This window comes from Gobio gobio, assembly GCF_949357685.1.
Source record: "Gobio gobio genome assembly, chromosome: 1".
NCBI lineage: Eukaryota > Metazoa > Chordata > Actinopteri > Cypriniformes > Gobionidae > Gobio > Gobio gobio.
In genome coordinates this window covers 58,518,700-58,543,065 of record NC_137097.1, presented here as the reverse complement: position 1 = coordinate 58,543,065, position 24,366 = coordinate 58,518,700, and the positions used below count along the sequence as shown (strand labels likewise).

The 24,366-nt window shown below is 38.8% G+C and overlaps 2 protein-coding genes across 3 annotated transcripts in view; one reads left to right on the top strand and one right to left on the bottom strand.

Moving 5' to 3' along the window:
• The first annotated feature begins 13,256 nt into the window (after nt 1–13,256).
• Nucleotides 13,257–15,454, top strand: b9d1 (B9 protein domain 1). The gene is made up of 7 exons (XM_079823908.1): nt 13,257–13,460; nt 13,571–13,639; nt 13,909–14,017; nt 14,223–14,319; nt 14,415–14,477; nt 14,998–15,065; nt 15,206–15,454. The coding sequence occupies exons 1-7, from the start codon at nt 13,398–13,400 to the stop codon at nt 15,331–15,333; spliced, it is 597 nt and encodes a 198-aa protein (XP_079680034.1). The 5' UTR covers nt 13,257–13,397; the 3' UTR covers nt 15,334–15,454.
• Nucleotides 15,455–15,873: 419 nt separating this feature from the next.
• Nucleotides 15,874–24,366, bottom strand: part of epn2 (epsin 2) — a 30,476-nt gene continuing 21,983 nt past the window's right edge. The window contains exons 4-9 of one of the 2 annotated variants that reach the window (XM_079823851.1): nt 23,574–23,675; nt 22,045–22,177; nt 20,292–20,459; nt 20,064–20,153; nt 19,097–19,294; nt 15,874–18,615 (exon numbers count right to left, since the gene is read on the bottom strand). In XM_079823851.1, the coding sequence (XP_079679977.1) occupies nt 18,233–18,615; nt 19,097–19,294; nt 20,064–20,153; nt 20,292–20,459; nt 22,045–22,177; nt 23,574–23,675 (1,074 nt within the window). In that variant the 3' untranslated portion in view covers nt 15,874–18,232. The remainder of the gene's footprint in view (nt 18,616–19,096; nt 19,295–20,063; nt 20,154–20,291; nt 20,460–22,044; nt 22,178–23,573; nt 23,676–24,366) is intronic. The other variant, XM_079823852.1, reaches the window with a different exon arrangement.

The following is a 24,366-nucleotide window of genomic DNA, read 5'->3' as shown; positions in this document are numbered from 1 at the left end:
TTAAGTAAATCTTAAGTAATTTTTTTTCAACACAAACATGCCTGTTTTATATGCCAATCTAGCTCCTTATAGATGTGCAACCTCACGCTCAGCACAAACCCGCAAGATCAGAAATTGCACCATACAAGGGGATGTGTTTCTGTCATGACCTCATTTGCATAATTCCTTCAGTGAATGGGGTGCTAAACAGAGATATTAAAGGGATAGTTCGCCCACAAATTCTGCCATCAAATCTTTCATGTCATTCCAAGCGAAAAAAGACTTCAGTTCAACTTTTGAGAGATTTGTGTTTCTCTATTGAAAGTACGGAGCAAGGTTTAATGCTCTTTGAGTATTCATTAGAATAGAAAAAAAGAGATGTGGAACCCGGGACAACGCTCGATAGTTGTAGTTTCCATAATCGCACACTCTCAGGAAAAAAAGTTCAAACGCTGTCACTGGGGTGGTAAACTTTCAAAAGTTGTACCCAAAGAGTGCATATGAGTACCTCAAAGGTACATATTGGTGGACATTCTAGTACCTAAATGATATTAGAACCTTTTTATAAAGGGTAACGTCCCAGTGACATCTTTTGTACAATTTTTTCTAAAAGTGTAGCACAAGGGCATTGGCACATAAATACATGTCATACGTCCAACTCATTTTTTTTTTTAATTTTGGCCATGTTTAGCATGAAAATCAAACTCATTAACAGTGTAAATAAGTCAGAATGCATGAAATAGCATTATACCCCCCCCCCCCCCCCCTTAAGAATTGTTCACTTCTGTGAAAAATGGTTCCTCTACCCTTTTTTTATGAGTGTGTATTAGTGTTAAACCGAAGGAAGGAAGTCATACCGATTTTTCGGGCGAGCAAATCATTTTGGGGTGAAATATCGCTTTAAAGGTCCCATGGCATGGATTTTTATTTTATTTTATAATGTATTCTGAGGTGTACTTATTTTGTTAGTATGATTTTTACATCATAAAAAGTCATAATTTAGAAATAAAAGGCATTTTTTCTCTACTGATGTTTGCCCTCTGGCTGAAGGCTCTGTTTCAAGGGGCGTGTCTGCTGTGAGACTTCAGTAAAAACGCCCACTGTTGTGATTGGCTGACATCTTTGCATTTGAAATGAGCGGAGGGGGCGTGGTTTAACGAGGTCTACGAGGCACAAGCCTGCCAGAGAGACGGATGTCACTTCTCATCAGTTCTCTCAGCACGTCTCAGTTCAGTGAACAGTTGTAGTTACTAGTTTATTTCTAGTCGGAGGGACTGACACTCATGTCAGAAAGTTAATAACTCTAGTAAATTATGGATCAGCGCTGACTCGAGACGTGAACCGTTTAGAACGATTCAGTCTGATTTGGAGAACTGGTTCGACCGGTTCACTAAAGAGAACCGGTTCACTAAAAAGAACCGGTTCAAGATTTGTTCGCGAACCGGACATCAATGGACCAGAGACGGAGAGATTGCTAACAAAGTGATATTGTACTGAGTTGTGAGAGCGCTGTCAGCGCAAGTTTATTTTGTTTGTATCTGAGAGTTCTGAATAAACACGAGTCCCAGTCATGCCGATTCCGTCTTCATCATTATTCTACCAACTTTGTAACACATGTCATGTATCATTACAGCTGTCGTGATGAACGAGTTAGTAAGTTTTGATTATAGCATTATTTTTAGATATTTTCCTATCATATGAAAAGCGTCAGTGACGCGCATTGAGTACACAGCGCAAAAAAAGACAACAGCAGTAATCGAATGTAATCCAGTTTATTGTGGGGATAGCTGGCTAGCCTAGCCCGGAGACCCTCACGCTTACCCCCCTTCTGCTTAATCTCGCGCCGCATAAGCGCTGTGGGTCAGATACAGCACTAGGGGTCGGTGATGTTGAAGACCGACCGGTCAGTGCAGCCCGAGCTTCGGCGTGCGTGAGGTTTATCTCTAAGGATGTGGCTCTGCCGATGTTGAGCAGAAACTCACGACTGTATGCACATTTTAGAACAGATAGACGCGACGAGGACGTACAAAAACACTGACTCACAAGATAGAAAACACCATTCTATGTCGGGAGAGAGAGAAGCCACAGCGTGTGCACGAATAATACAGTTCTGTGTGAACTTGAATAATTAGCTACACATCAGAAATCACTGATCACAGATCAGAAGGAACTGAAAAAAGACTTCTGTTTTCATTTGTACATCCAAACACTGAGAAACTGCCAGTATTCACTAGTTCACAAGAGGACAAACAAATATGGCGCTCGCATGGGCGTGCCAAATTCTCTGGGCGGAGGAAAGAGAGGTAATACGTTCCTGTTATTATGTCATAACAGGAAAATTCAAGATCAGCTCGTCTGGGCTGTCATTTTCTCAAAGGCAGAGAAAGACAGCCAGAACTCGGTTTACATCGATCAAAATTTCTAGCCACTTGGGGACAATATTCAGGCTAGGGGAACTCATATTAATGTTGAAAAACCTCATAAAATGAAAATGTCATGCCATGGGACCTTTAACAAATTACCAAGGTCACCAGGTTTTACTAGAAGAACTGAAAAAAAAAACAGGCATTTCATTTCATGTGAGTTAAGACATCCAAAAGGGAGAGAGATTGATTTCCTTTGTCAACTGCAATACCTTTTCACACGGCCCAGATATTGCAGCTTGGCAGCCTCCAAGTCTCTTCATCACACGCAGCGAATATACAACTGTGAATGAAATCTTTGAAATAATAGTCACATGAGTCATACGGCAGACTTCAACCAAAACTCTCTGGCATCAAAACTCCCACCCCTTCCTCTAGACTCACCTGCCTCCATGTTCTTTTCTGCTGGGATCTGGACGTGTCAAAGCTTTGACCCTGTTATACTGTCTGTATGAAATGGACCTGTTATGCAACCATTCCACTTGCAAATTAAATTTTTCAAAAGGATTCCAATCGCTTTCATTTCAGGGCCAATGAGATTGTTCCTTCAGAAGCGATTGTTGCATTTGGAACGGCGTGTCTCGGATTGAGTTCTGTGAAATTGAGGTGCAATCATTTATGTGGATACAGCTTCGTTTCTTTGGATTTTCACAAAGATATTTACTCTTAGAGTAAAATCTCCACACATTGTTGAATTTTTATCTTTATTCAATGCTGTTTTTCATGCTGCTGGTAGCTACACACCATTTTTCATGGATCTTCAATAGAATTATTTATCTCTAGTGAGCGTGCTTCAACACTAAAAGAAATACATTAAAGCCACCGTTGTAAACACCACCGCAAAAAGAATGAACCGCAGCTGAGTCCAGTACTATTGAGGAGATAAACACAGAGGGAGAGATGGATTTGTTTGCAGTTGGTTTTCAGTAACAGTGTGAGGTGTGAAAAAGAGGAGAGGGATAGATTCTGACAGTGTTTGTTTTCACCAGTGACTATGTCTATGCTGAGAGCAGAGCACATACAACACATGTACAAAAACAATGCACACTGCCACCAATAGTACAGTAAATGGTCCGGTTCTTTACGAAACCAGTGCTCGCAATTCAGATAAAGGTTGCCGCGATTCAAGTTCTTTTTTGGATTCTCTTCAGAGGTCTTATCTAACGAAGCCAAAATGCTTCAGGATAGAGTGGTCTGTTTGAGAGTCTCACAAACTCTTTCACTGTAGGATGCTTAAGAGGGGCTAGCGCAGCGGACACAGTGTTCGAAACTGGAAGAAAGGAGAGACCTGTCTGAAAGCAGAGAAAAATCCAGTAAAAACAACTGCAGCCTCAAAGCGGACTTACCCTCTAAGAAACCAGGCTTCAAAGTAGGCAGGCCATGTTTGGTGTAGCCTCTGCAGTTCCTGAAATATAGATTTCATCGCCTATGGGAATCTGCCAACCATTTCTTATATTATACACCTCTCAAAAATAGGCCTTGGTTGTTTCATCAACTTTAGAGCTAAAAATCTTCAGCAGTGAGGTTTAATCTTAAGCAGGCTTTCATTATTTACAAATGATTGTTGGTACACCTCCATATGCACAACTGCTTAAAGGTGCACTATGTAAAAACAAATCTGTAAAATATCCAAAAACCACTAGGCCTGTGTATATTTTGTTCAGTTGAGTACTTACAATATCCCAAATGTTTCCAAATTTTTGTAAATCGTGAGAAAACTGCTATTTTAACCAAGGAACTGGGACGTGTGAGGGAGTCGCCTGCCGATGACATCATATCTGCGTTTCCCTCGGTTTCCGGTTTTATTTTGCAGAAACGCTTTACTCTTACTGCAGTGTTCAACAAGTGTCATAGCAGCCACCGAGCGAACGCACAGAGTAACGTCATACATAATTTTCAACACACGTTACCTCAAACTCATGACCGGAAAAGCGGAAGTGTCGCCGGCGACTGTGTCATAATAAAAGTCCCGCTGCTCACGAGGCGTGTGACAATTGCTCTAGTGGCCTTGCTCAGCTCCCACAACACAATGCTCTTGCTCTGCTTCATACAGTAAAGTTAATAATCACATCCATGAACATGATTTCTGCCCGATCTATCCCGATTCTTTTCCACCGGCTGTAAGGTGAAGACCACATGTCCCAGGATTCTGCGCTCAAACGTGGCGTCATCAAACTACGCCTTTGTTTTGAATAGGTGACCTCTAGCGGACGGAAAAGTCAGTCAAGTCAAGTCAACTTTATTTCTATAGCGCTTTTAACAATGTAGATTGTTTCAAAGCAGCTTTACAGTGTTAAACATGAAAATAATGCAGCATAATTTTATTCAGCTGTATAGCCATTCTGGAAAAATTTCAAGTATCATACAGTGACAGTGTGGGCTTTAGATCAATAATTTGATCAGTAATTTAGTTTAAATGGTTAATTTAGTTTATTATTTAGATGTATTTCGATGTTTAGTTGAAAAATTTAGTGTCCCCAACTGAGCACGCCAAGCCAGAGGCAACAGTGGCAAGGAAACCAAAACCCCATTAGGTGACCTAATGGAGAAAAATAAACCTTGGGAGAAACCTTGGGAGAAAAGTCACATAGAGCACCTTTAACAATTGTTTTTAATAAATATTATTATTATTAAAGCTGCAGTCCATAACTTTTTGCGCTCTAGCGGTTAATAAACAGAACTGCATGCGTCTTGCGGAAGAACATTGCAGCCGGAGCTACTTCTCTCAGTTTATGTCTATGGCGAGTCACGCAGGGACTGTGCTCCTCCGCAGTGGTTCCTACCAAACCGGTCTGAAATAGTCCCAATATAAACACTTATTATAAGTGTACCATAATGATTCATGATAAGACAAAAACACGGTTTGGAAAATGGATTCATGTTGTACGTTCTCATTATATAATTTTTGTAAATCTTGAACACAAAAAAAGTTACAGACAGCAGCTTTAATATTGCTAATATTATTATTAAAAACTCACATACGTTAAATAAATATTACTAAACACATTTGCATAGTAATATTCTTATTTTATTATCATTATAAAATTATTATTATGAATAATATACTGTGTGTATGCCTATATTATTAAATAATGTACACTATACAGTATGGATACTTTTTTAAATGAATACTAATAATGTATATTATATTATACTTAGCTGCTTATATAATAATGATAATAAATAAATAAAATAATTAAATTTGTATTAATACATGTCATAATCTGCCAAGTTGGTTTACTTTAAATTTGTATTATTGTTATAAATATTAATAATAATAAACTTCATATTTATTATTATATATTAATATAATAAATATAAATATATGAATATATAATAATTATATTTTTTATTAAATAAGTTCTAGTCAAATATTTTTGTAAAGTTATATTGCAACCCTATACGGATTACAAGGAGACCAAGCCTGTCCATTATATTGCAAATAGCACATGGCTTTATAATAAATAATTAATACACACACACACACACACACACACACACACACACACACACACACACACACACACACACACACACACACACACACACACACACACACACACACACACACACACACACACACACACACACACACACAGACAGATATATAAATAATTATATTTTTTTATGAAGTTATAGTAAAATATTTTGTACAGTTATATTGCAACCCTAAGGATTATAAGGAGAGCAAGCCTGTCCATTATATTGCAAATAACATGGCTTTTATTTTGTGAAAATTAAGATTAAAATTTAATTATAATCCTCACACATAGTGCAAAGCACCCCAACTATGATGGCATATAGTGACCAGTGACCTGACGATAATCTCAGATACCAATCAATATACTGATATATTGTCACTTTTTACTGCCCACAAATTATTCAAGTAACTCTAGGGTCATATGCGCTTGTGGGCAGTAGGCCAAACATAAATGAAATGTCATCAGGAATGGAACATAAATTTACAGATCAGGCTTTAGTTTAAATGGACATAAGATAAATGAGGTCATGACCGCCTCAGAAATGTGTCGTTAAATTTGATCTGTAGAGTCAGAGGCCTCATCCTCAGCAAATTAACTTCCCTCACCTTCAAATCACTCAACATCTTTCTTCATGTTATTAAATGGCAGACAGGTCAGTCTATTTGACAGAATTTTTCTGCATCTCTTGCAAGTTTAGCAATGATTGGAAATGTCAACATTAACGTCAAAAAATTGTGTCTGAGAGCCTGCGGTCTCGGATCTTCTCCTTAGTAGTGAGAGCTTGTAAAAGCATGTGAGAAGCATGTAAATTATACAAAATTGCATAAATCCAGTAATCATATCAGATCAATAATTAATATTTTTGTGGAAACCGTGATACATTTTCTTCAGGATTATTTGATGAATAAAACTTCAAAAGAACAGCATTTATTTAAAATAGAAATCTTTTGTGACATTATAAATGTCTTTACTGTCACTTTTGATCAATTGAATGCGTCCTTGCTAAATAAAAAAAGTATTAATACATTTTCATTCATCTTAAAGGTGCAGTGTGTAAATTTTAGTGGCATCTAGTGGTGAGGTTGTGAATTGCAACCGTCCTCCGCTCACCCCTCCCTTTCGAAGCACATAGAGAAGCTACGGTGGCCGACATAGGACAAAGATGTCGTCGTCTGAGACAGAAGAGAGTAGCTAGCGCTCTGTAGAGCAGTTTTTCCGTTTAGGGCTACTGTAGAAACATGACGGCGCAAAATGGCGACTTCAATGTAAGGGGACTCATGGCGTATGTAGGTAGAAATGGCTCATTCTAAGGTAATAAAGACATAACGGTTCATTATATAAGGTCTTTATACCCCACTGAAAACATAGTTATGTACATTAAATTGCATTTCTGTCAATAGATCCTCATAAATGTTACACACTGCACCTTTAATGACCCCAAAAATGTGATTTATGGTAGTGCAAGTTCTCATCCTTCCTGTGTTATATTTCCTGTCTATCTTCAGATCAATCCGGGAAAGTCAGTAAACATCAGTTACGGTAATGCCAGAGACAAAACCATTTATGTGTTCCTAAAAGAAAATGCTTTCTTTTATTAATCATCAAATGGAAAACCCCTAAAAGCCTGGGTGGGAAAGATACTGCACGCAAAATTGGGGAGTGGTAAAAACGAAATCCCTGATCTCTGCCACAAGAGTAGATCCACAGTGACCCACTCATCTGTCTAATATGAGCCATTATGCTGTCACAGAGCTGCACTCCAGCTAATGGAGTGGCAATATTAATGATTAGCCCTCATAATAAATTGCACTCTGCTTTTGACCATGATTGGAGTTTGGAGGAATGGACATAAATCGATAACAATTTTACATGACGTACGTTCAGGTTGCGTCTCAGCTGAGCTTTTCAGAAACACTCAGAGAAACAGTGACCTGGTACTTTCAGATGCAGGTCAGGGACTGCACTAATATACAGGATGGCAAGTTCAGTACATAAAAATCCAGAAGTTATTCTATTAAACGATATTATATATTTATGAGTCATAAAGGCACCAGGTAGATGCATCTCCCACTCAATTATGGCCATAACCTAATGTCTTCAATTTATATATTGACAGAATAAATCTGAATTTGAATAAAACAAAACGTTCAAATCTAGACAATATTATGGACGAAGCAGATTTGGGATGTTACATTTTTCAAGGTCAGACAATTTTAACAAATACCATGAATTATTATTTATGAACATCACAACCTGAACAAACCTTGCCTTTTCATTAATTTCTCATAGTTTATGAGATGTCTCTTCTTTTTCCTCATTAGGGTCTGCAGGGGGTCTTTTTACAGATATTAAAAACATGATTATCTCAGAAGAGATGAATTCATGCAATTGTGGTGAACTGCACTCCTAATGTTTTTTTTTTTTAAAGTGCCTTGTCACTGACCCATGAACTGGGTGCTATTATAAGTTCATTATTTTAAGACTAAACAATGGAGATCACTAGTCTTTAAGAAAACACAAGATCATCTTTCAGACCACCAACCAAACCCACCCAGGGCACATGACATTTCCATGACATTTGCTATGGTGTGGACAGTTGGTGCATGTTTGGGGTGACACTAGCAAATGTCAACCAAACCAAAAAAATGTCAATCAGATGGACACAGCTATTCACATAGGCCTACTGGTGAGATCTGAGGAACAGAAATAGATTAAATGGTTTTCACAACCAAGCAGTTGTGCCGTGTGATTAGTGAAGGACAAGAACAATACAATCCCAACCTAAAAGCCACATGGGTTGGGATTGAAGCAAAAAAAAAAAAAAAAACACGGAAATGACTGAATGAGTCAGTTTATTCCAGGTCTAAAAAAGAGAGACACAGGTCCTGTAGAGGACTTCTATGTAGTACAGACATCTATTGCTATAAATAGTGACTGAAAGTCAAAGACCTGGTCCCAGAGAGGGAAAATTGGCAACAGACGAGGCCAGCTCAAACTGGGACACTGTTGGGCCAAAAAGTGACATGCAGGTCTTCGTCTAAAGCCTGAATCAGAGTTTACTGGGGTGTGGAACTAAATCCAAAGACTGAGCCCTGAATTCAATCCATGGATTTGTATATTGATTCTCTGTGTGACACGTTGTCTCTCAAGGGCTTTTTGCATTTTTGTTCTATTTTACGGATGTCTCACTTTTTTCAGTAAGGCCTCACCTCAGCTCATCTAAAGCTGAGAGCTTCGCACAAGGGAATATGTATGAGGGGTTAAGCGCTTGAGATGGTTATCCATGCTCAGGTGAGAAAATAGTGATTTGTCATTGTTTGGTTGGTTTGTTATTTTAGCTGCTGTTGGAATTTATATTGTCACCTATTGGTGTGGAAGTTTTTTAATCTTTTATCATTTGTACCCTGAACATAATATATTTAGAGTAGGATAAAGATAGTACACTAGCAGACACATGTAGATCTGGCAACAAAACAATGAGGTGGATTCAAATCTCTTGACCTCTATAATTATACACAATGCAAATTTTGCAAACCAAAAATATTTGCATTTAAAGGTGTCATGAACTGGCTTTTTAAATTTTGTATCCTGTTGTCTGAGGTTAACCTATGACGTTTGCATGGTTTTTACATTCAAAAACATCTTAATGAATAAGTAATAGGCTATTTTCTGCCTTGGTTTTGAGGCTCTCTGAAAAACGCTCGGTTTTGATGGGTGTGCCGCACTGAAGACATGGAAGTAAACGCCCAGGGCTAGGATTGGATACGATTTGCATATTTAATGAGCTTAAGCTCCCCTCAGTACATGTGGGAATTGTTTTGAAAGCGTCTGGGGAAACGCTCACGGGGCTCGCAAAATATCTTTATCACAAAAACACAATGATTCATCTCATATCTACCTGCGATTGATCGGAATGTTATTTTTGTATTACTTGGCCTGCCCGATCAGTGAATATAACCACGAACCGTACACGCACAGATAGATAGCCTGTCGGCAGGCCGGTGATACGTTTTGGTAGCCCGTCTGAAAAACACATAGCCCCGGGACTTTGGGCTTTGCGAGCACTGGCGTTACAAGTCCAAGTCTGATCATGAATGAACCAACAACACCTTCTCCAGCCTGACAGCGTGCTAAGGAATGTAATAAATAGATATCAAACGATCTGTAACAATGCAATACTAACACATATAAAAAAACATGTTTTACTCACATTAGTGTGTTGCACCATTCCTGTCGGATCCAATATAGAAGGCACAGCATTGTGTTTTAATCTCAATATGTCTGCAAATCCAGTCTCGACCCGCGATCGATTCCGTGGTGAAATGAAGTGAACAAACGTGCAATATCTTATGCACGTGAGCTGGAACCGTCATGTTTATTGCTCGGTAGCGCAACCCGTTTAGCTCCACGAGTCGGTGGGCGGGCTTGAGGCGGTGCTTCTGCATCCTATGACGTCAGTGGTCGACATATTCTGAGATCAAGCGTTTTCTGGGCCTGGTGTCAATAACAGCTTTTCTTTGACTAACAAGGAAGTTTTCAGCTCTGAAACTTACAGGATATTCTTATATCACGATGAACTTTTATATATCAAAGGCTCAAGGGAAAGTTGATTTCTCAATTCATCACCCCTTTAACATCCAATATGACCATACATGCCACATCCTAGCAATTGCTAACATTTTTGTAAGGTGTGTAACAAATTTCCATAAGAAAAGGGGAACCAGTGGGACAAACACCAGGTAGGGACCTGCACATACATAAACAATAGCCTACATGGACATGTCTATGAGTAAACAGTTGTTTAAATTAGTCTTTATAGGCCTATATACTCTAGTATTCATGTGGAAAATAATCAAATTAAGTTCCCATCATTTTGATCTATGATATTTAGTGTATCTATGTATCTATGAACGTGTATAGTGTTTATTAATGCTCTGGAAATTATTCTCTAGAGAGAAAGAGAAAGAGCTAGGCTGCGTCAGAAATCACTTACACTCTTGAGTAGGTATTTATTTTGAATAAGTAATTAGCCCACTTCACGGCCACTAAAAATGTAGGTACGCACTATATAGTATACTAGCTATAGAATGTGTAGTATGCATGTAATCCGGACATACTACATTCACCATGCTGTCATTATCATGTGACCAACCAGCGTCAGTGTATAGCATCGTTTCACTGCCTTTCACAAACCCACCCCGTGGCCTCATGGGATATAAAGGGTCCATCGTATGCACACTTCAGAATCTCACTGAAAGTAGTAGGTTATCTGAGTACTTTCTGCCTACTCTTTTATGAGTAGGCTCTACTGTGAATTCGGACATAGCCTACTTTTGTCACATACTGTTTTTCGTTTACTATAGTAGGGAAGTAGGCTATGCGATTTCGGATGCAGCCCGTTTCCACACAGGAAACTGTAACCCTGCAATGTGCATACTATCCACACTAAATAGTATTGAATATTAGGGCTACTAATGTATGTCACATACTATTTAGGATGGATAGTATGCATATTGAGATGCAGGCTAAGTCTCTATCTATAAAACCGATCCAAGCTGCATCTGAAATCTGCATATGCATACTTAAGAGGCAAAAACAGTCTGCCACTGACAAGAGTAGCATGTCCAAATTAAAAGAGTTGGCAAAAAGTACCCTGATGACCTACTAGGCTACTTCTAAAGAGATCATTAAGTGTGCATACGATGGACACTTTACTATCCCATGAGGGGAGGCCACGGGAGAGGATTTGTGAATAGCATGCAGTGAAGAAATGCAACTATCGCTGGTAGCTCACATGATAATGACAGCATGACGAATGTAGACGGCTACGTCCAGATTACATTCATGCTACACACACTCATGCCATAACTGCTGTTTTTTTTAGCAGTCGTGAAGTAATTACTTATTCAAAATAAGTACGTACTGGAGAGTATACGAATTCGGACGCGGTGTCATGAGAAATCCTGTCCCCCTGTGAAATAGTGTCCAGTTAGGACCCCAGAGCGATTCTATTGGCTGAAAGAACTTTTAATGGGTAATCTGTTCAGAGCCTGATTACAATTCTTTAAAAAAAATCACGTTTTGATTTTTGTCGTTTAAATTGTGTTAAAATAGTCTTTAACATCTTGCAAATCATTTGTTTCGTATATAACCGAAGCTATAAGTTGTGAAATCAAGCATGTCTCGTTCTTAAAGGTCCCGTTTTTCCTAATTTTTTTAAGCTTTGATTGTGTTTACAGTGTGCAATATAACGTGTTCATGTTTCGCGTGTAAAAAAACACAGTATTTTTCACACAATTAATTCATCTGTATACCGCTGTTTTCACTGTCCTAAAAACGGCTTGAAGATTTCCTTATTCTATGAAGTCCCTCCTTCAGAAATACGTAACGAGTTCTGATTGTGCCAGCGGTTCCCGTGTTGTGATTCGACAGCAGCTTAGCGCACGTTGCTCGGGAAGGTCACGCCTCTTACCATAATGGGGAGATGCATGCGCTCAAAGTACAGCCCCTGAAGGCCAAACAAAGGTGATTTCACTCCGGGATGAAAGCGTCTCGACGACATGGCGACAAACACACTACAAACGCAACCGAAAGCCATGAACGCAACACTTCCTCTTCTCCACGTGGGAGAGCAACAAGACCACGCCCCCTTTTTTGCGTATTCTTCAGGGCGGAGGTTAGTGAACAAACTGTTCTATTGACGTCATTAAAGCAGGATGTACAGGGATCATGTAGTCCAAACCGTCTGTTCGCTGTAGGCTTTGAAAGGGAACTTCTGTTAAATAAAATATCTCGCTTGGCATTGAACTTTGAGCTTTATAATTTTACAGGTATTATTTATGCTCTAACAGCAACATTACACACTAACTAAAGTTTGAAAAATGGGATCACGAAGAACAGGACCTTTAATGTTTTTTTAGTTAGCGTATGTTCTAGCATAGCATACAGCTACCCGATTAGCTTAGTTTATACACCACGGTTGCACTTACCCTACATCTTAAAAGCCCTAGCCCAACTTTAAAAAATCCTTAGTATTTATTTTGTGCACCTGTTCTGTATATTATTATTATTTTATTCTTTATTATTTACATTATAGGTATATTAATATGTTATGATTTTGTATTGGTATTATTATTTAGTTTATCAATTTAAATAATTTACAATATGTTAGGCATGTTATTGCTCCCATTATAGCAATAGCTTTTGATCAGGCATTTAAAACAGCTAGCACGTTGGGTCCTAAGCAGACACTGTTTCACAGGGGGACAGGATTTCTCATGACAGCGGCCTCAATTTCATGTCCACGACAACCACCTAGTGGAATAGCAATTTGAAAACGCGTTTTGTCTAGCCATTTTGGACCTTATTGCCTGCCGTACTGAAAGCGTCCATAGCAGCCAGAGACCTGTTGACAACGGGAATCCATAAATATATAGCTAACCTGATATATTTAAATGCAGCGAGGGTCGTTTGGTGTGATTTAAATGTTCTCCAGGGTGTTACTGGTGTGAAGATGACCTCAAACAACCCAGCTGTTTTTCTTCTCATGATCAATGGGCAAATCGAAGCAGCCGATGTAAGTTAGCAATTATTTATAGAGGCTGTGTTTGATGCAGTAAACTGCGAGTGAAGCCTGTTGTTAATGTGGGTTAATTTGATTAATTACATGTCGTATTTTGTCTAAAGTTCCCAGAATATGACGACCTGTACTGCAAGTATTGTTTTGTTTATGGACACGACTGGGCGCCCACATCAGTGAGTGCATCAACCCGCTTTACTTCTTACAGTAACGGAAATCAGGGCTTTTGTAACATGTATATATTAACATATAAAGTTAATGTATCTATCATTCAATACGTAACATGAATAAAGATAGTAATAAGATTTAATATATTACTAGGTTATTGTCATCTTCATATAGGCTAATACTTTTACAATTTTGCTAGCCTCTTCTTTAGTGACGCGATATATAAGCTTTTGTATTCACTTATATTCGAAAACCGTAAGTTTGTGTCTTTTGCTAGGGCTTGGAAGAGGGCATTTCTCAAATAACATCAAAAGGTAGAGGATCTCCGAGTTTGGTGTGGAATTTCCCGTTGGACATCACATTCAAAAGCACCAACCCATTTGGCTGTAAGTGAACCTTGTTTTGGTTGAGTCAGAATAGCATGCTTGCATTGTATAGAGGAATATTATATCTAAATATATGCTGTCATATATTGTAATAAGACGTGTGTGTGTGTATATATATATATATATATATATATATATATATATATATATATATATATATATATATATATATATATATATATACATACCTCTTCTTTTTCTTCAGGGCCCCAGATTGTAGTTAGTGTGTATGGCCCTGACACTTTTGGAAACGATGTTGTGAGAGGTTATGGAGCCGTGCACATCCCGTTTACACCTGGAAAGTGAGTCATTCTGAGATTGTGGTGCGACAAAAGCAGCCAGCATGCTTGAGATTTGTCTGAAATGTACAATTACATGCGAATGCTCTCCGTCACAGACACACCAAGACCATTCCTATGTTTGTTCCCGAGTCTACGTCCAGACTGCAGAAGTTCACAAGGTTGTAACTAATTTCTCGCACAATATTCTAAACGAACCACTGCTCTGTCTTTTACACACATACAGCAACATTTTAAAATGACCCAATTTACTACGCACCAGCTTAGGGTTGTGATCTGAATTTAATTTTCTGTTGTCCTTTCCTTTGGTCTTCAAGACTCGATATTGAATTGAATATACTTTTGTGTCCCATTTCTGGGAAATTTGACTTTCACAAAACGCATCCAGAACACAACATTGGACTTACCTAACACAATACATACCAAGAGACAAGTGAAACATAAGCAACACCTACATATATTAAAACCCGTTTGTAATCTTCATTCAATAATGTAGCAGCAGTTGGCAAAAAATAATATTTGTAACGATTTGATTTAAAGCATGTTAAAATTCTCACCAGCAAAACACTAGCTATTTATTTTAGCTCATTTCAAAATGGATACCTCATATGTTGTTGTTTTAGTTGAATGTTAAACGTGAATGACAGGCTCTGTACCTAACAAGTTTTTTCTTGTGCTAAGTTGGTTGATGGGAAGGCGCCCAGAGTTCACAGATCCCAAGGTTGTTGCTCAAGGAGAGGGAAGAGAAGGTACACTTTAATTTTACCTTTGCCTCAGAATGAAACCTTGCATTGCAGTAGATGTTTTATCTCTAATCATAGCGAGTCTTCAAAAAATGTTAAATCAAGTGTAATTGAGCCATAACTGATGCGGTTGTGTCCATTTGCAGTCACCAGGGTGCGCTCACAAGGTTTGGTCACACTACAGTTCAACATTGTGACTAAGGACATGAAGAAGCTGGGTTATGACACTACATCAATAGAGCATTCACCTGCAAGAACATCGCAACAGCTTTGATAACCTGGAGGATCTTTTTTTGTACCTTTTGTCAGTTTTCTAGCTGCTATAAAACTATACATGATATATTGTTTAACCAGCTTTGTATGTTTTTAAATAAACTGATCTTGATTTGTTTGTCTAGAAGAGTCAACTATTTCTGACTGAAATAACTTGGCTCGTCCTTAATTTGCTTGATTCAAATCTGCCCATTTTTGACTCAAAACACCAGATATGATTAACCTCTGCTCAGGACTATTATACATACAACTCAAACTATCAAAAGACATGTTCGTTACTTGCAATACAATAAACATTTAACTGATATAAAATACAAAAAATAATTTTTTCAGCTGTATTTGCCAGCTAGTTCACATTTTAATTTCGCTAACTTGATGTACTAAAACAAACACCTATTAAATTAATACAATTACTATTAACAAAAAGCAAATATGAAAGAAAATAAAAACTAATCGCAATAATACTACAATAACTGTCTGGCACCATAACAGGATGCGATGTTGGCGTGTTTACTGGCAGCATGAAGAGACGGATCAAAAGTCATTGATACAATTTATTTGTTTTACCACGGCAGCTACAGGTCCTTTATCACTTGCTGCAGTTTAGATGACAATAAAACAATCACTCTTCCTGTGACTTTCCTACAAAACCATTACACAGAAATAAGGTACACAACAATATGTTACAATAGAACAGATGATAAATTATATTATACAGTTATAATGCCAACAAGTTGAGCACATATCCATAAAAAGCAGCCTGCTCCCAGTAATATGAGACAGTTTGGTAAATACAGACACAATAACGTGGAAAAAAATAAAATGTTATGCATGTTCACAAGGTTAGTCCTCCACAATAAATGCATAATGAGTACATAAGAACGAGTGATACGCGGTAACAGCAAAACAAGATGGCCGAGACGAAACGAGCTAGATATCGTATGGATTCGAAAAGTCAAACTAGTCTGTGTAATCGAGTACAGTGACGTTCACTAGCAGGGAGTCTTTAGCAGGATTAGAGCCTGCTTAAACCATCATGTCCATCAAAAGCGCATTACATACATCTTAAAGCTGTCTTAGCCATAACCATCCCCCAAAAATGCCTGAGTTTGCCTGCAGATTATTGACCATAACGCACCCAGGCTCTGCTACAAGGCAGTGCTACCACAATATTTCCAGCAGAGGTCACTAAGCTCATAGATGAGAGAAACCATACAAAAGTCCATACTCTAGCAGTAATCAAGAAAACAAAAGCAGTAATATTGATGATGATAATAATAGGGGAACAATTGAAGAGAGATAAATGTGTAGTCCGTTAGAAAACCACCGCAGCTCTGCATTTAAAAAGGACAAGAAACGTCACTTTGGTAACTACTATTCTGTGGCAGATGTTGCCACCTTGTGCTTAACTGGTTGAATTAAAAAGTGTAGCCACACGGCACACCCAAGTCTAGCTTTAAATCGACTGCTAATTGTGATATCAAACAATTCGTTGTCTAGTTTAAGTCTCATGTAATGATAAAACCGTGGCCTTTATTGGAATACAGAACGATGCAATTGAACCGCAGGTTTCTAGCTGCAGAAAGATGAATATGACCCCTAACATACATTTATACCACATATTTAACAACAACAAAAAATCCCAACAAAATCAATTACGGGACCCCTCCCACACTATAGCATCTCCGCTCGCTCTCATAACACTATAAGGAAGTTAGCTTTCCGTAAATAACTGAGGATTTAGTTAACAACAAGCTTTGCTATACTTTTCTCCAACGTACATGAACGGATTGCATTAGGAAGCAGTGAGAAGTGATACAGCTGTCGGTTATAACAGTAAGATGCATTAGGACCTGATGAAGATCAACACAAATTTCCTCCCGTTTCCCTTTGCTCCATCCACACGCGCGCATAAATAAACCGAAATGATCGCATTTCAGGTTGTTGGATACTCGCAGAGTAGCTAAGCGGATGAATTCTAATCATTAGTATCGATTTGCTGTGGAAATATGGAGCCGTGCTGTGCAAATAGTGAGCCGTACTGAATGAAAAAGAACCCATTCACCCAATAAACAACATCTTGGGATTGTAAAGCAGTAAAAAACAGGCTTCGGTATAAAAGTTGAGCCGTTTTATGATATGCAAACCAACTCCCTGTCATGCATTAAAAAAAGAAAAGGAAGAAAGAACAACAACTCTCCACTTCAGTATGAAGTTCATCTTTCAAAGCATCGGGTTTAAAACCATTCACACATGCAGTTCACAGACTCGCTCCTAGTCCTTAGCTTTGCTCGTGTCTTAGTGAACGGTTTCCCATCGCTTCTCGCGCTAAGGACTGACGGTGGGCAAACAGTCAAAGGAAGATAGATCAGAGCATGTGCAAAATCCCTGCTTGGAACATCAAAATCATTTCCATGTAAACTGATAGAGAGTCCTCTAAACTGTCTACTTAAGCGTACTGTAAATACACATAGTGTATATGCACTGCGTAGAACGTACAGGCTGCTTGGATTAAAAGGGTTAGCTTTATCTAGCACGCTGCTCGAAAGACTAGAAATTAGAAAAATTAAGACAAACCAGTACTCCTAGTTTCAAGCCTCTGATAAGAAAAAGTAAGCCATCAAAAAAGAAGTTAAAAACAGGGGAGAGGAAAATCTCGCTGTATCGGTGATGGTTTCTTTCGAGGAAATTTAGAAAACAATACCAAATCGCTGTATGGTACCAATCTCTGACAGGAGAGGAAGGGAATCGCCTGCCAGTGTAAACACCACTGCTACTCCCAAAAGTCTCAAAATAGCACACCGGTTTTGGGGAACGCAACCGACTATGTGGCTTATACCATAGAACGGGGATGGGAGTGAGATTTGTGTGGGTTTCGGGGAGGCAGCCTAGGTTGTTCCTCACAATAAAAAGGGGTTGGTTGTGCCGCCGGCTTGCGCTGCTGCGGCCGTGGGTGGCAGCACTCCGCTCATGAGCGGCTGGGGCATGGACATGGTTGCTGGGATCCCCATGCTTGGCATCATCTGGCCCACAGGCCCAAGAGGAGCCATGCCGGTCATGGGTACCATGGAGACGGGGCCAGCCGGGGGCATTGAAGACAGAGGCAAGGGCTCGTTGCTCCTCTGGGCAATGCTGCTGAAGCCTTGACCACTCAGGCCCATCATGGGACTGACTCTCATCTGGTTGAGGGTGGGCGGCTGTGGCTGGTTCACCTGGAAGGGGTTGACTTGAGCTGCAGCTGCAGGTGCAGATGCAGGAGCTGAAGCTAAAGCTGCTCCTGAGGCTGAAACGAGACCATTGGGAGATACAGGTGAGCTCATTGCGAAACAGCTAGAAGGCTTTTAAAATCCAAATTTAAGGCTTTTCAAGACCTGCGTAAATAAAATGTCCATTTAGAACAAATCAATAGTCTCTTTTACTTAGTTAAGCAGGCTGCTCAACAAGGACTTAATACTTCTTAATAGCAAAACAGGTAGTTTAAAATATGCAAGGCAAGTTTTAATTAATACGTAATGAATTTAAGTACGTATTGATATATTGGTACATAAACCAAAGGAATTATAGGTCGAGCATTATTCGATTTTGCTGATACAATAATGTGTGTAAAGGAAGAAAGATTACAGATCATTGTAGATCAATAAGCTCAAATAAATGTGCAGAATTCATTGATTGTGAACTGCTCTGAAAGTGTGAGCTAAATTCAAGACTTTTTGATGAACCCTGTAAATGTTGTCTTCTAGAAACATGCTATTGGTGAAGGGTACCTGCAGCAAGGAAGGGGTTGGAGATTGGAGCCTGCTGGAGAGGCTTGCTGACCAGAGAGTCTAGGTTGACAAGAGCGGCGTTGGGACCCAGGAAAGACTCTGGAGTTTTTCTGGTTGGGCCGCTCGGTACGTCAAACAGATCAGAGCCTACAGACAAGCTGGTGTGCGATGGCAAGGCAGAGCTTCCTCTACCATCACCTGCAAAATACATCACATCCTCATGTCATTCCCAACAAGAGACAACCCTTATTTCAACTATTAAACTGTAGGGATGCATCGAAATTAAAATTCTGGGCTGAAACCGATTCAGGAATGCACTTCTCTAGATTTATGTTTTTCTTGCTATTTAATGAGTTTATGGATGGGAGGTTAATATAATTTACAAGTTGTTTTATTGACATCTTTCCCTAGTTAAAACACTGAATTAGCGATTACATGAGACAGGATTCCCCCATGTTTATTTCATGCTGTAATAGTAGTAAAGAGGAGATGAGATGATCGGTGTGCTGCTGCTTGAGGTGCTACAGCGATCTGTCACGCCATATTAAAGAGTGGCAAAACCACATTTATCATTTCAATTTCGTAATAAAATCGACAGAATTTGAAAAGTTGAGTCTGCTTCATATAAAAATATTTCATACAAATATTTAGTGAAGTTTTGACAGAAAACAAAACTTCATCAAACAGAAAACAGATTTTAGATCCCATATCATTACCAATTAAAATCGAGAAATTAATATGGTCAATCCAGAGCTAGTGCCCACACAGCTGACAGCTGAAAAAGATGCTGAACACATTCAAAATGTGCAATCTGAGAAGCGCTAATTAAAAGCATGTTTCGGTCACAGATTTTGGCCCTCCAAAACCATTTCGGCTCAAAACCGAAAAAAGCCATAACTCCTGGTAACCGGAATTTCGGGGCATCCCATGTAAACTGCAGTAGCAGTGGTTACTGGTCAGCATTTACCTGTCAGTGCTGAGGAGCGAAGACTATCAAAGTCAGAGAGGTCCTCCCTGGAAGTACCATTTGGTGTGGAGAAAAGATCAAAGCTACCAACTGGGGGAAACGAGAGATGGTTGGGATTAAAAATAAAGAAAGCCTTGAATTTACAATATACAAGACAAAGATCTATGAATGAAAAATAAGAATGCAGTGTTATTTTCCAGTTTTTGAACTTCAGTTTTTAGAGCTCACCTGTGGCAGGAGCTTTGGGGCGGGTAGCAGGCATTGGGCCCCAGGGATCAGCAGCTGCAGGAGCTGGGTTTGACCCCCAGGGGTCACTGCTCTTCACAGGAGTGACTGAGGAAGAGGCACCGGGAAGACCCCAGGGATCCACAGGAGCAGCCGGCTTAGGGGCGGCACCTGGAAGATACACACAGATGTGTTAGGTAATAGACATCTTAAGTAACACTACGATGAAAAAAAAAAAAAATCACTGCCACTATCCTATTCGGACACTCTAAATGAAAAAAGCCTTTTCCATAGCAAAAACAAAACTCTGATGAGACTCGTGATGCAACGGAAGTAGCATCAGATCTTTTCTACTGTATAGTGACGTAAATAAGTGAAATGGATTATGAAAAAAAAGCATGACAAGTGGTACTTATCCATCAGTTATGAATGGAGTCTGATCTAAATGAAAGCTTGTAGTTTATTGTAAGATAGCGACAGGGTTTAAGCCTTAATGATTGGAGAAGTCCAGCATAAGTTAAAGTCGTTTCACTGGAAGGTCAAGTTGACATTTTGAATTAAAAAATACATTTAAAAAATGAAAAACAAAAAAACATTCACAATAAGATACATTTAGAAAATAAATAGGGTGAATTTCCATTTCATGCTGAGTTGAAGTCAATTGCACCCGTTTAATTGTATTAAAAACAGCAGAAACAACCAGAGAAATTCTATTTTACAAATGAGTTTGACAGGTGATGCAAGCTAAATAGGAGTGAAGGTGACCCAATTATGAAATATACAGTGCTCAAATTGGCAGTTTTTGCTGTTTCCTCTTCCAGAAGACATGTACACCTGCCTCAGACCTTCTCTCCATACGCTTCATGACTTTAGTCTGGCTTGATTTTCAGAACATTCGCAAGAGATTAAGAGAACCCTTTACAGACTCTGTGCTGACTCTACCAGGGCAGATTTGAATACTGAGTCTCTTTTGTTTTGCGCACTCTGGAATGCACAACTACCGGCCTAGCTACATTACGGAGCTGCCACGATGAGCTACAGGCCCAAACAACATTATGAAATAGAGCCTGTGGGGGAGGGGGGCTCTAAAGAAAAATTATCTTTCGGTTAACAGGTGGTCTTCACATCCTGAGCACTATTTTTTTTTTATGTGACGAAATTAGTTGTAAATCTGCCTTAAATTGTAGCAAAAATATTCTTACAATCGTATCTATTATGCAAATAATTCTGGTGAGATAAGTGCTCTTGTTTTTCTTTTTCCTTTTTAGAATACAGCCTAATTTGATCAGTACAGCAGGAAGCTGAGACGAACCGTTGTCAATGTGCTATTAGCAGCCACGGACAAATGTGATCTTGTACGTGAAGGTTGTTTACTTGTGAAACTAGCTATTGTTTTATTTGTGCCACGCTTCAAGATGATAAAACTAAAAACAGTGTTAGTGTATGAGCTGGGCGATATATTTTCCTTATCCATTTGATATTCATTATCTATCTAAAATTGGTTTAAAATGGTGATTTCTTCCCCCAGATAAATCATTCAATCTATTTAAATGCTGAGATGTTTAAATGAAAGAACTGAAAAAAAAATGTTTTACATAAAATGCTTTATTTAAATTAAGTAACAAAACCTGGAAGGATAGTATAACAAGTCTAATTTAGGAAACATAATGGCCAACTAAAAGTGCAGTATAATCATTGTGATATTTACAATCTGGTTTATATTATCAAGCCCTAGTTTGTGTGTGTCTGTATTTACCGTAGGATTTCCATGGGTCTGAAGCGGGCCCTGCTGCTGCTGCTGCAGCACCTGCTCCCCAAGGGTCCGCCGCTTGACCGGCAGGGCCCTCGAGCACTGGGTCCATCAGATCCATCAGAGAAGACTGTGGAGGCTGAACACACAATGTATTTGATTAGTGTCCACAGATACGTCCTACTATCCAAAGCAAATAATCACATCAGCTACAGTGAAAATGAACTTGATAGCTGATCTGAAGATAATACTCACATTGAGTAAACAAGTCCGCAAGAAAAGAAAGGGAAAATTACGTTAATTGTAAAATTTGAAGTTCGTAATATTCAGTATTTTTATTCAGCAAGAATGCGTTAAATTGATGTATCCCGGTTTCAACTAGGGATGTGCATGAATAGTTGAATATTCGATCTGTAACTATAATTCGAAAGAATACCATTTTAATTGGACTACATTGCTTTGCTGGCCATAAATGCAGTGAATCCATGATGAATTCCAAGCACGCAAACTAAAACTCAGAGTTATAATTAAATGCACTGGGTGGCACTGTGTGGCGTTTCATAAGTTGATTGCATTTGATCATATGATCGTCGTCTGCCACGTGAAGTATTATTTAGATCAAAATGATCTTACAAAATGGAATTACTTTTGATAAAATGAATTAATGAAACTTAGTTATCATATCACCAGTCCAGCACAATGAGAAATCACATGAAATCCGAACAAATGTCAAACTCCAGTCGAATGAGGAAAGACAGCTGTCCATCACTGCATTCACGACTGCAGGAAAATGCAGCTACACCCCGATTGAGCCGAGAAGATGAAAACACAAAGTGCTATTAGAAACTTTGCTAAGCACACCGCTATCTTTGTCTCTGCAACGACTATCAGGCGGAGCGCATTCTCACCCGAGCATGTGGATATTTTTGTTTTTCACAACATGCACATGTGAAATAATATAAATACGATAACCATATGCTGACTCAAGTGTATATGTACGTTCTGTACGATAATTGGCGTGGTCTGCATTATTAGCCTGTTTCCTGTTCACGATGCCTGAGCTTAACTGCTTTTGTTCTGTATAATTTTTTGTTTACACATAGGCATATTGTTTAATGTTTTCAACTAAAAGAAAACCTTAAGATATAACATAAGCTTGTCGTGTATATTGCCTAAGCTTGTTCAAAAACAGGGACAAAAACTGGATGAACAACAACAACAAAAAATGTCTAAATGAACAAATATTCAAATACAATATTTACTTTCATGTGTGTTTATAAGCTTAACAGTTCCTTGTTAACATATGCTTTAGTTATATAGAAAATAAATTCTCCAGTTAAGTTCTACATAAGAAAGAAAATCATTCAAGTTTGGAACAACATGAAATTATGAGATGGTTTTAATTTTTAGGTGAACTATCCCTTTAATAAATTAACATGAGGGAGGTGAGGGATGTGTAAACTAGAGTTTGGTGTGTGGCCACAGATTCATTTCAGGCCTACTGATGAGTTAAAGTGCTCAGAGCCTGCACCTACCTCTTTCTTCTTCTTGGCCACTTTCCCTACGCTGTTGTCTTTACGGCTTTCTTCCAGAGCCATCTGGAGCCGTAGGTCATCTCCACGACGCATCCTCTCTTCCTGAACAACCACACAAAAGAATACGTTATAGCACGCGCATTATGGATCGCATGCCGTCTGCTGAATCACAGTATGAACCGGACGCCCTGTTGTTGTGATTCATCATGATTCAGCATCAAAATTCAGTTACTGAGGCATGTAAAAATTTGAAGATTATATAATTACACACTGAAACCAAAACTCAATTGTGTTAGAAAACCAAGAGACACACCCGGCACTTTGTTTCCTCATTGGGTTGCTTTCAAAGGGCAGAGGAGACAGGAAGGAAGCGAGAAATGTAAAGTATGTTAGTGGGAAGCAACTGAAGATAGGCTGTAATCTAGTCCCAATGTTAATTTGGTGGCAGTAAATACATTTGCATTTGGTTAGCCATATTCATGACAACTAAAGCTGAAGGGGAACAAGAACAGAGATCTGCTGTAAGGCTCAACTGATCTAAATCAACATTTCATCAAAAATGTTTTGGCTGAAAATCGATATTATACAATTATAAAACATTTAAAAAAAGAACAGCAGCTACAGTGAGGCAATGGCTTTGCAATTGGCAATAGGCTCTTGTATAGAAGATGGGACTTTTACTAAAGCGGTCATATTGCGTCTGGTAATATACAGTCTTTGGCATTTCACTCATTTGCAATAAAAAAATATAAATCAAAATCACTGAAAACTATCAGATAGTCATAAGGTGATC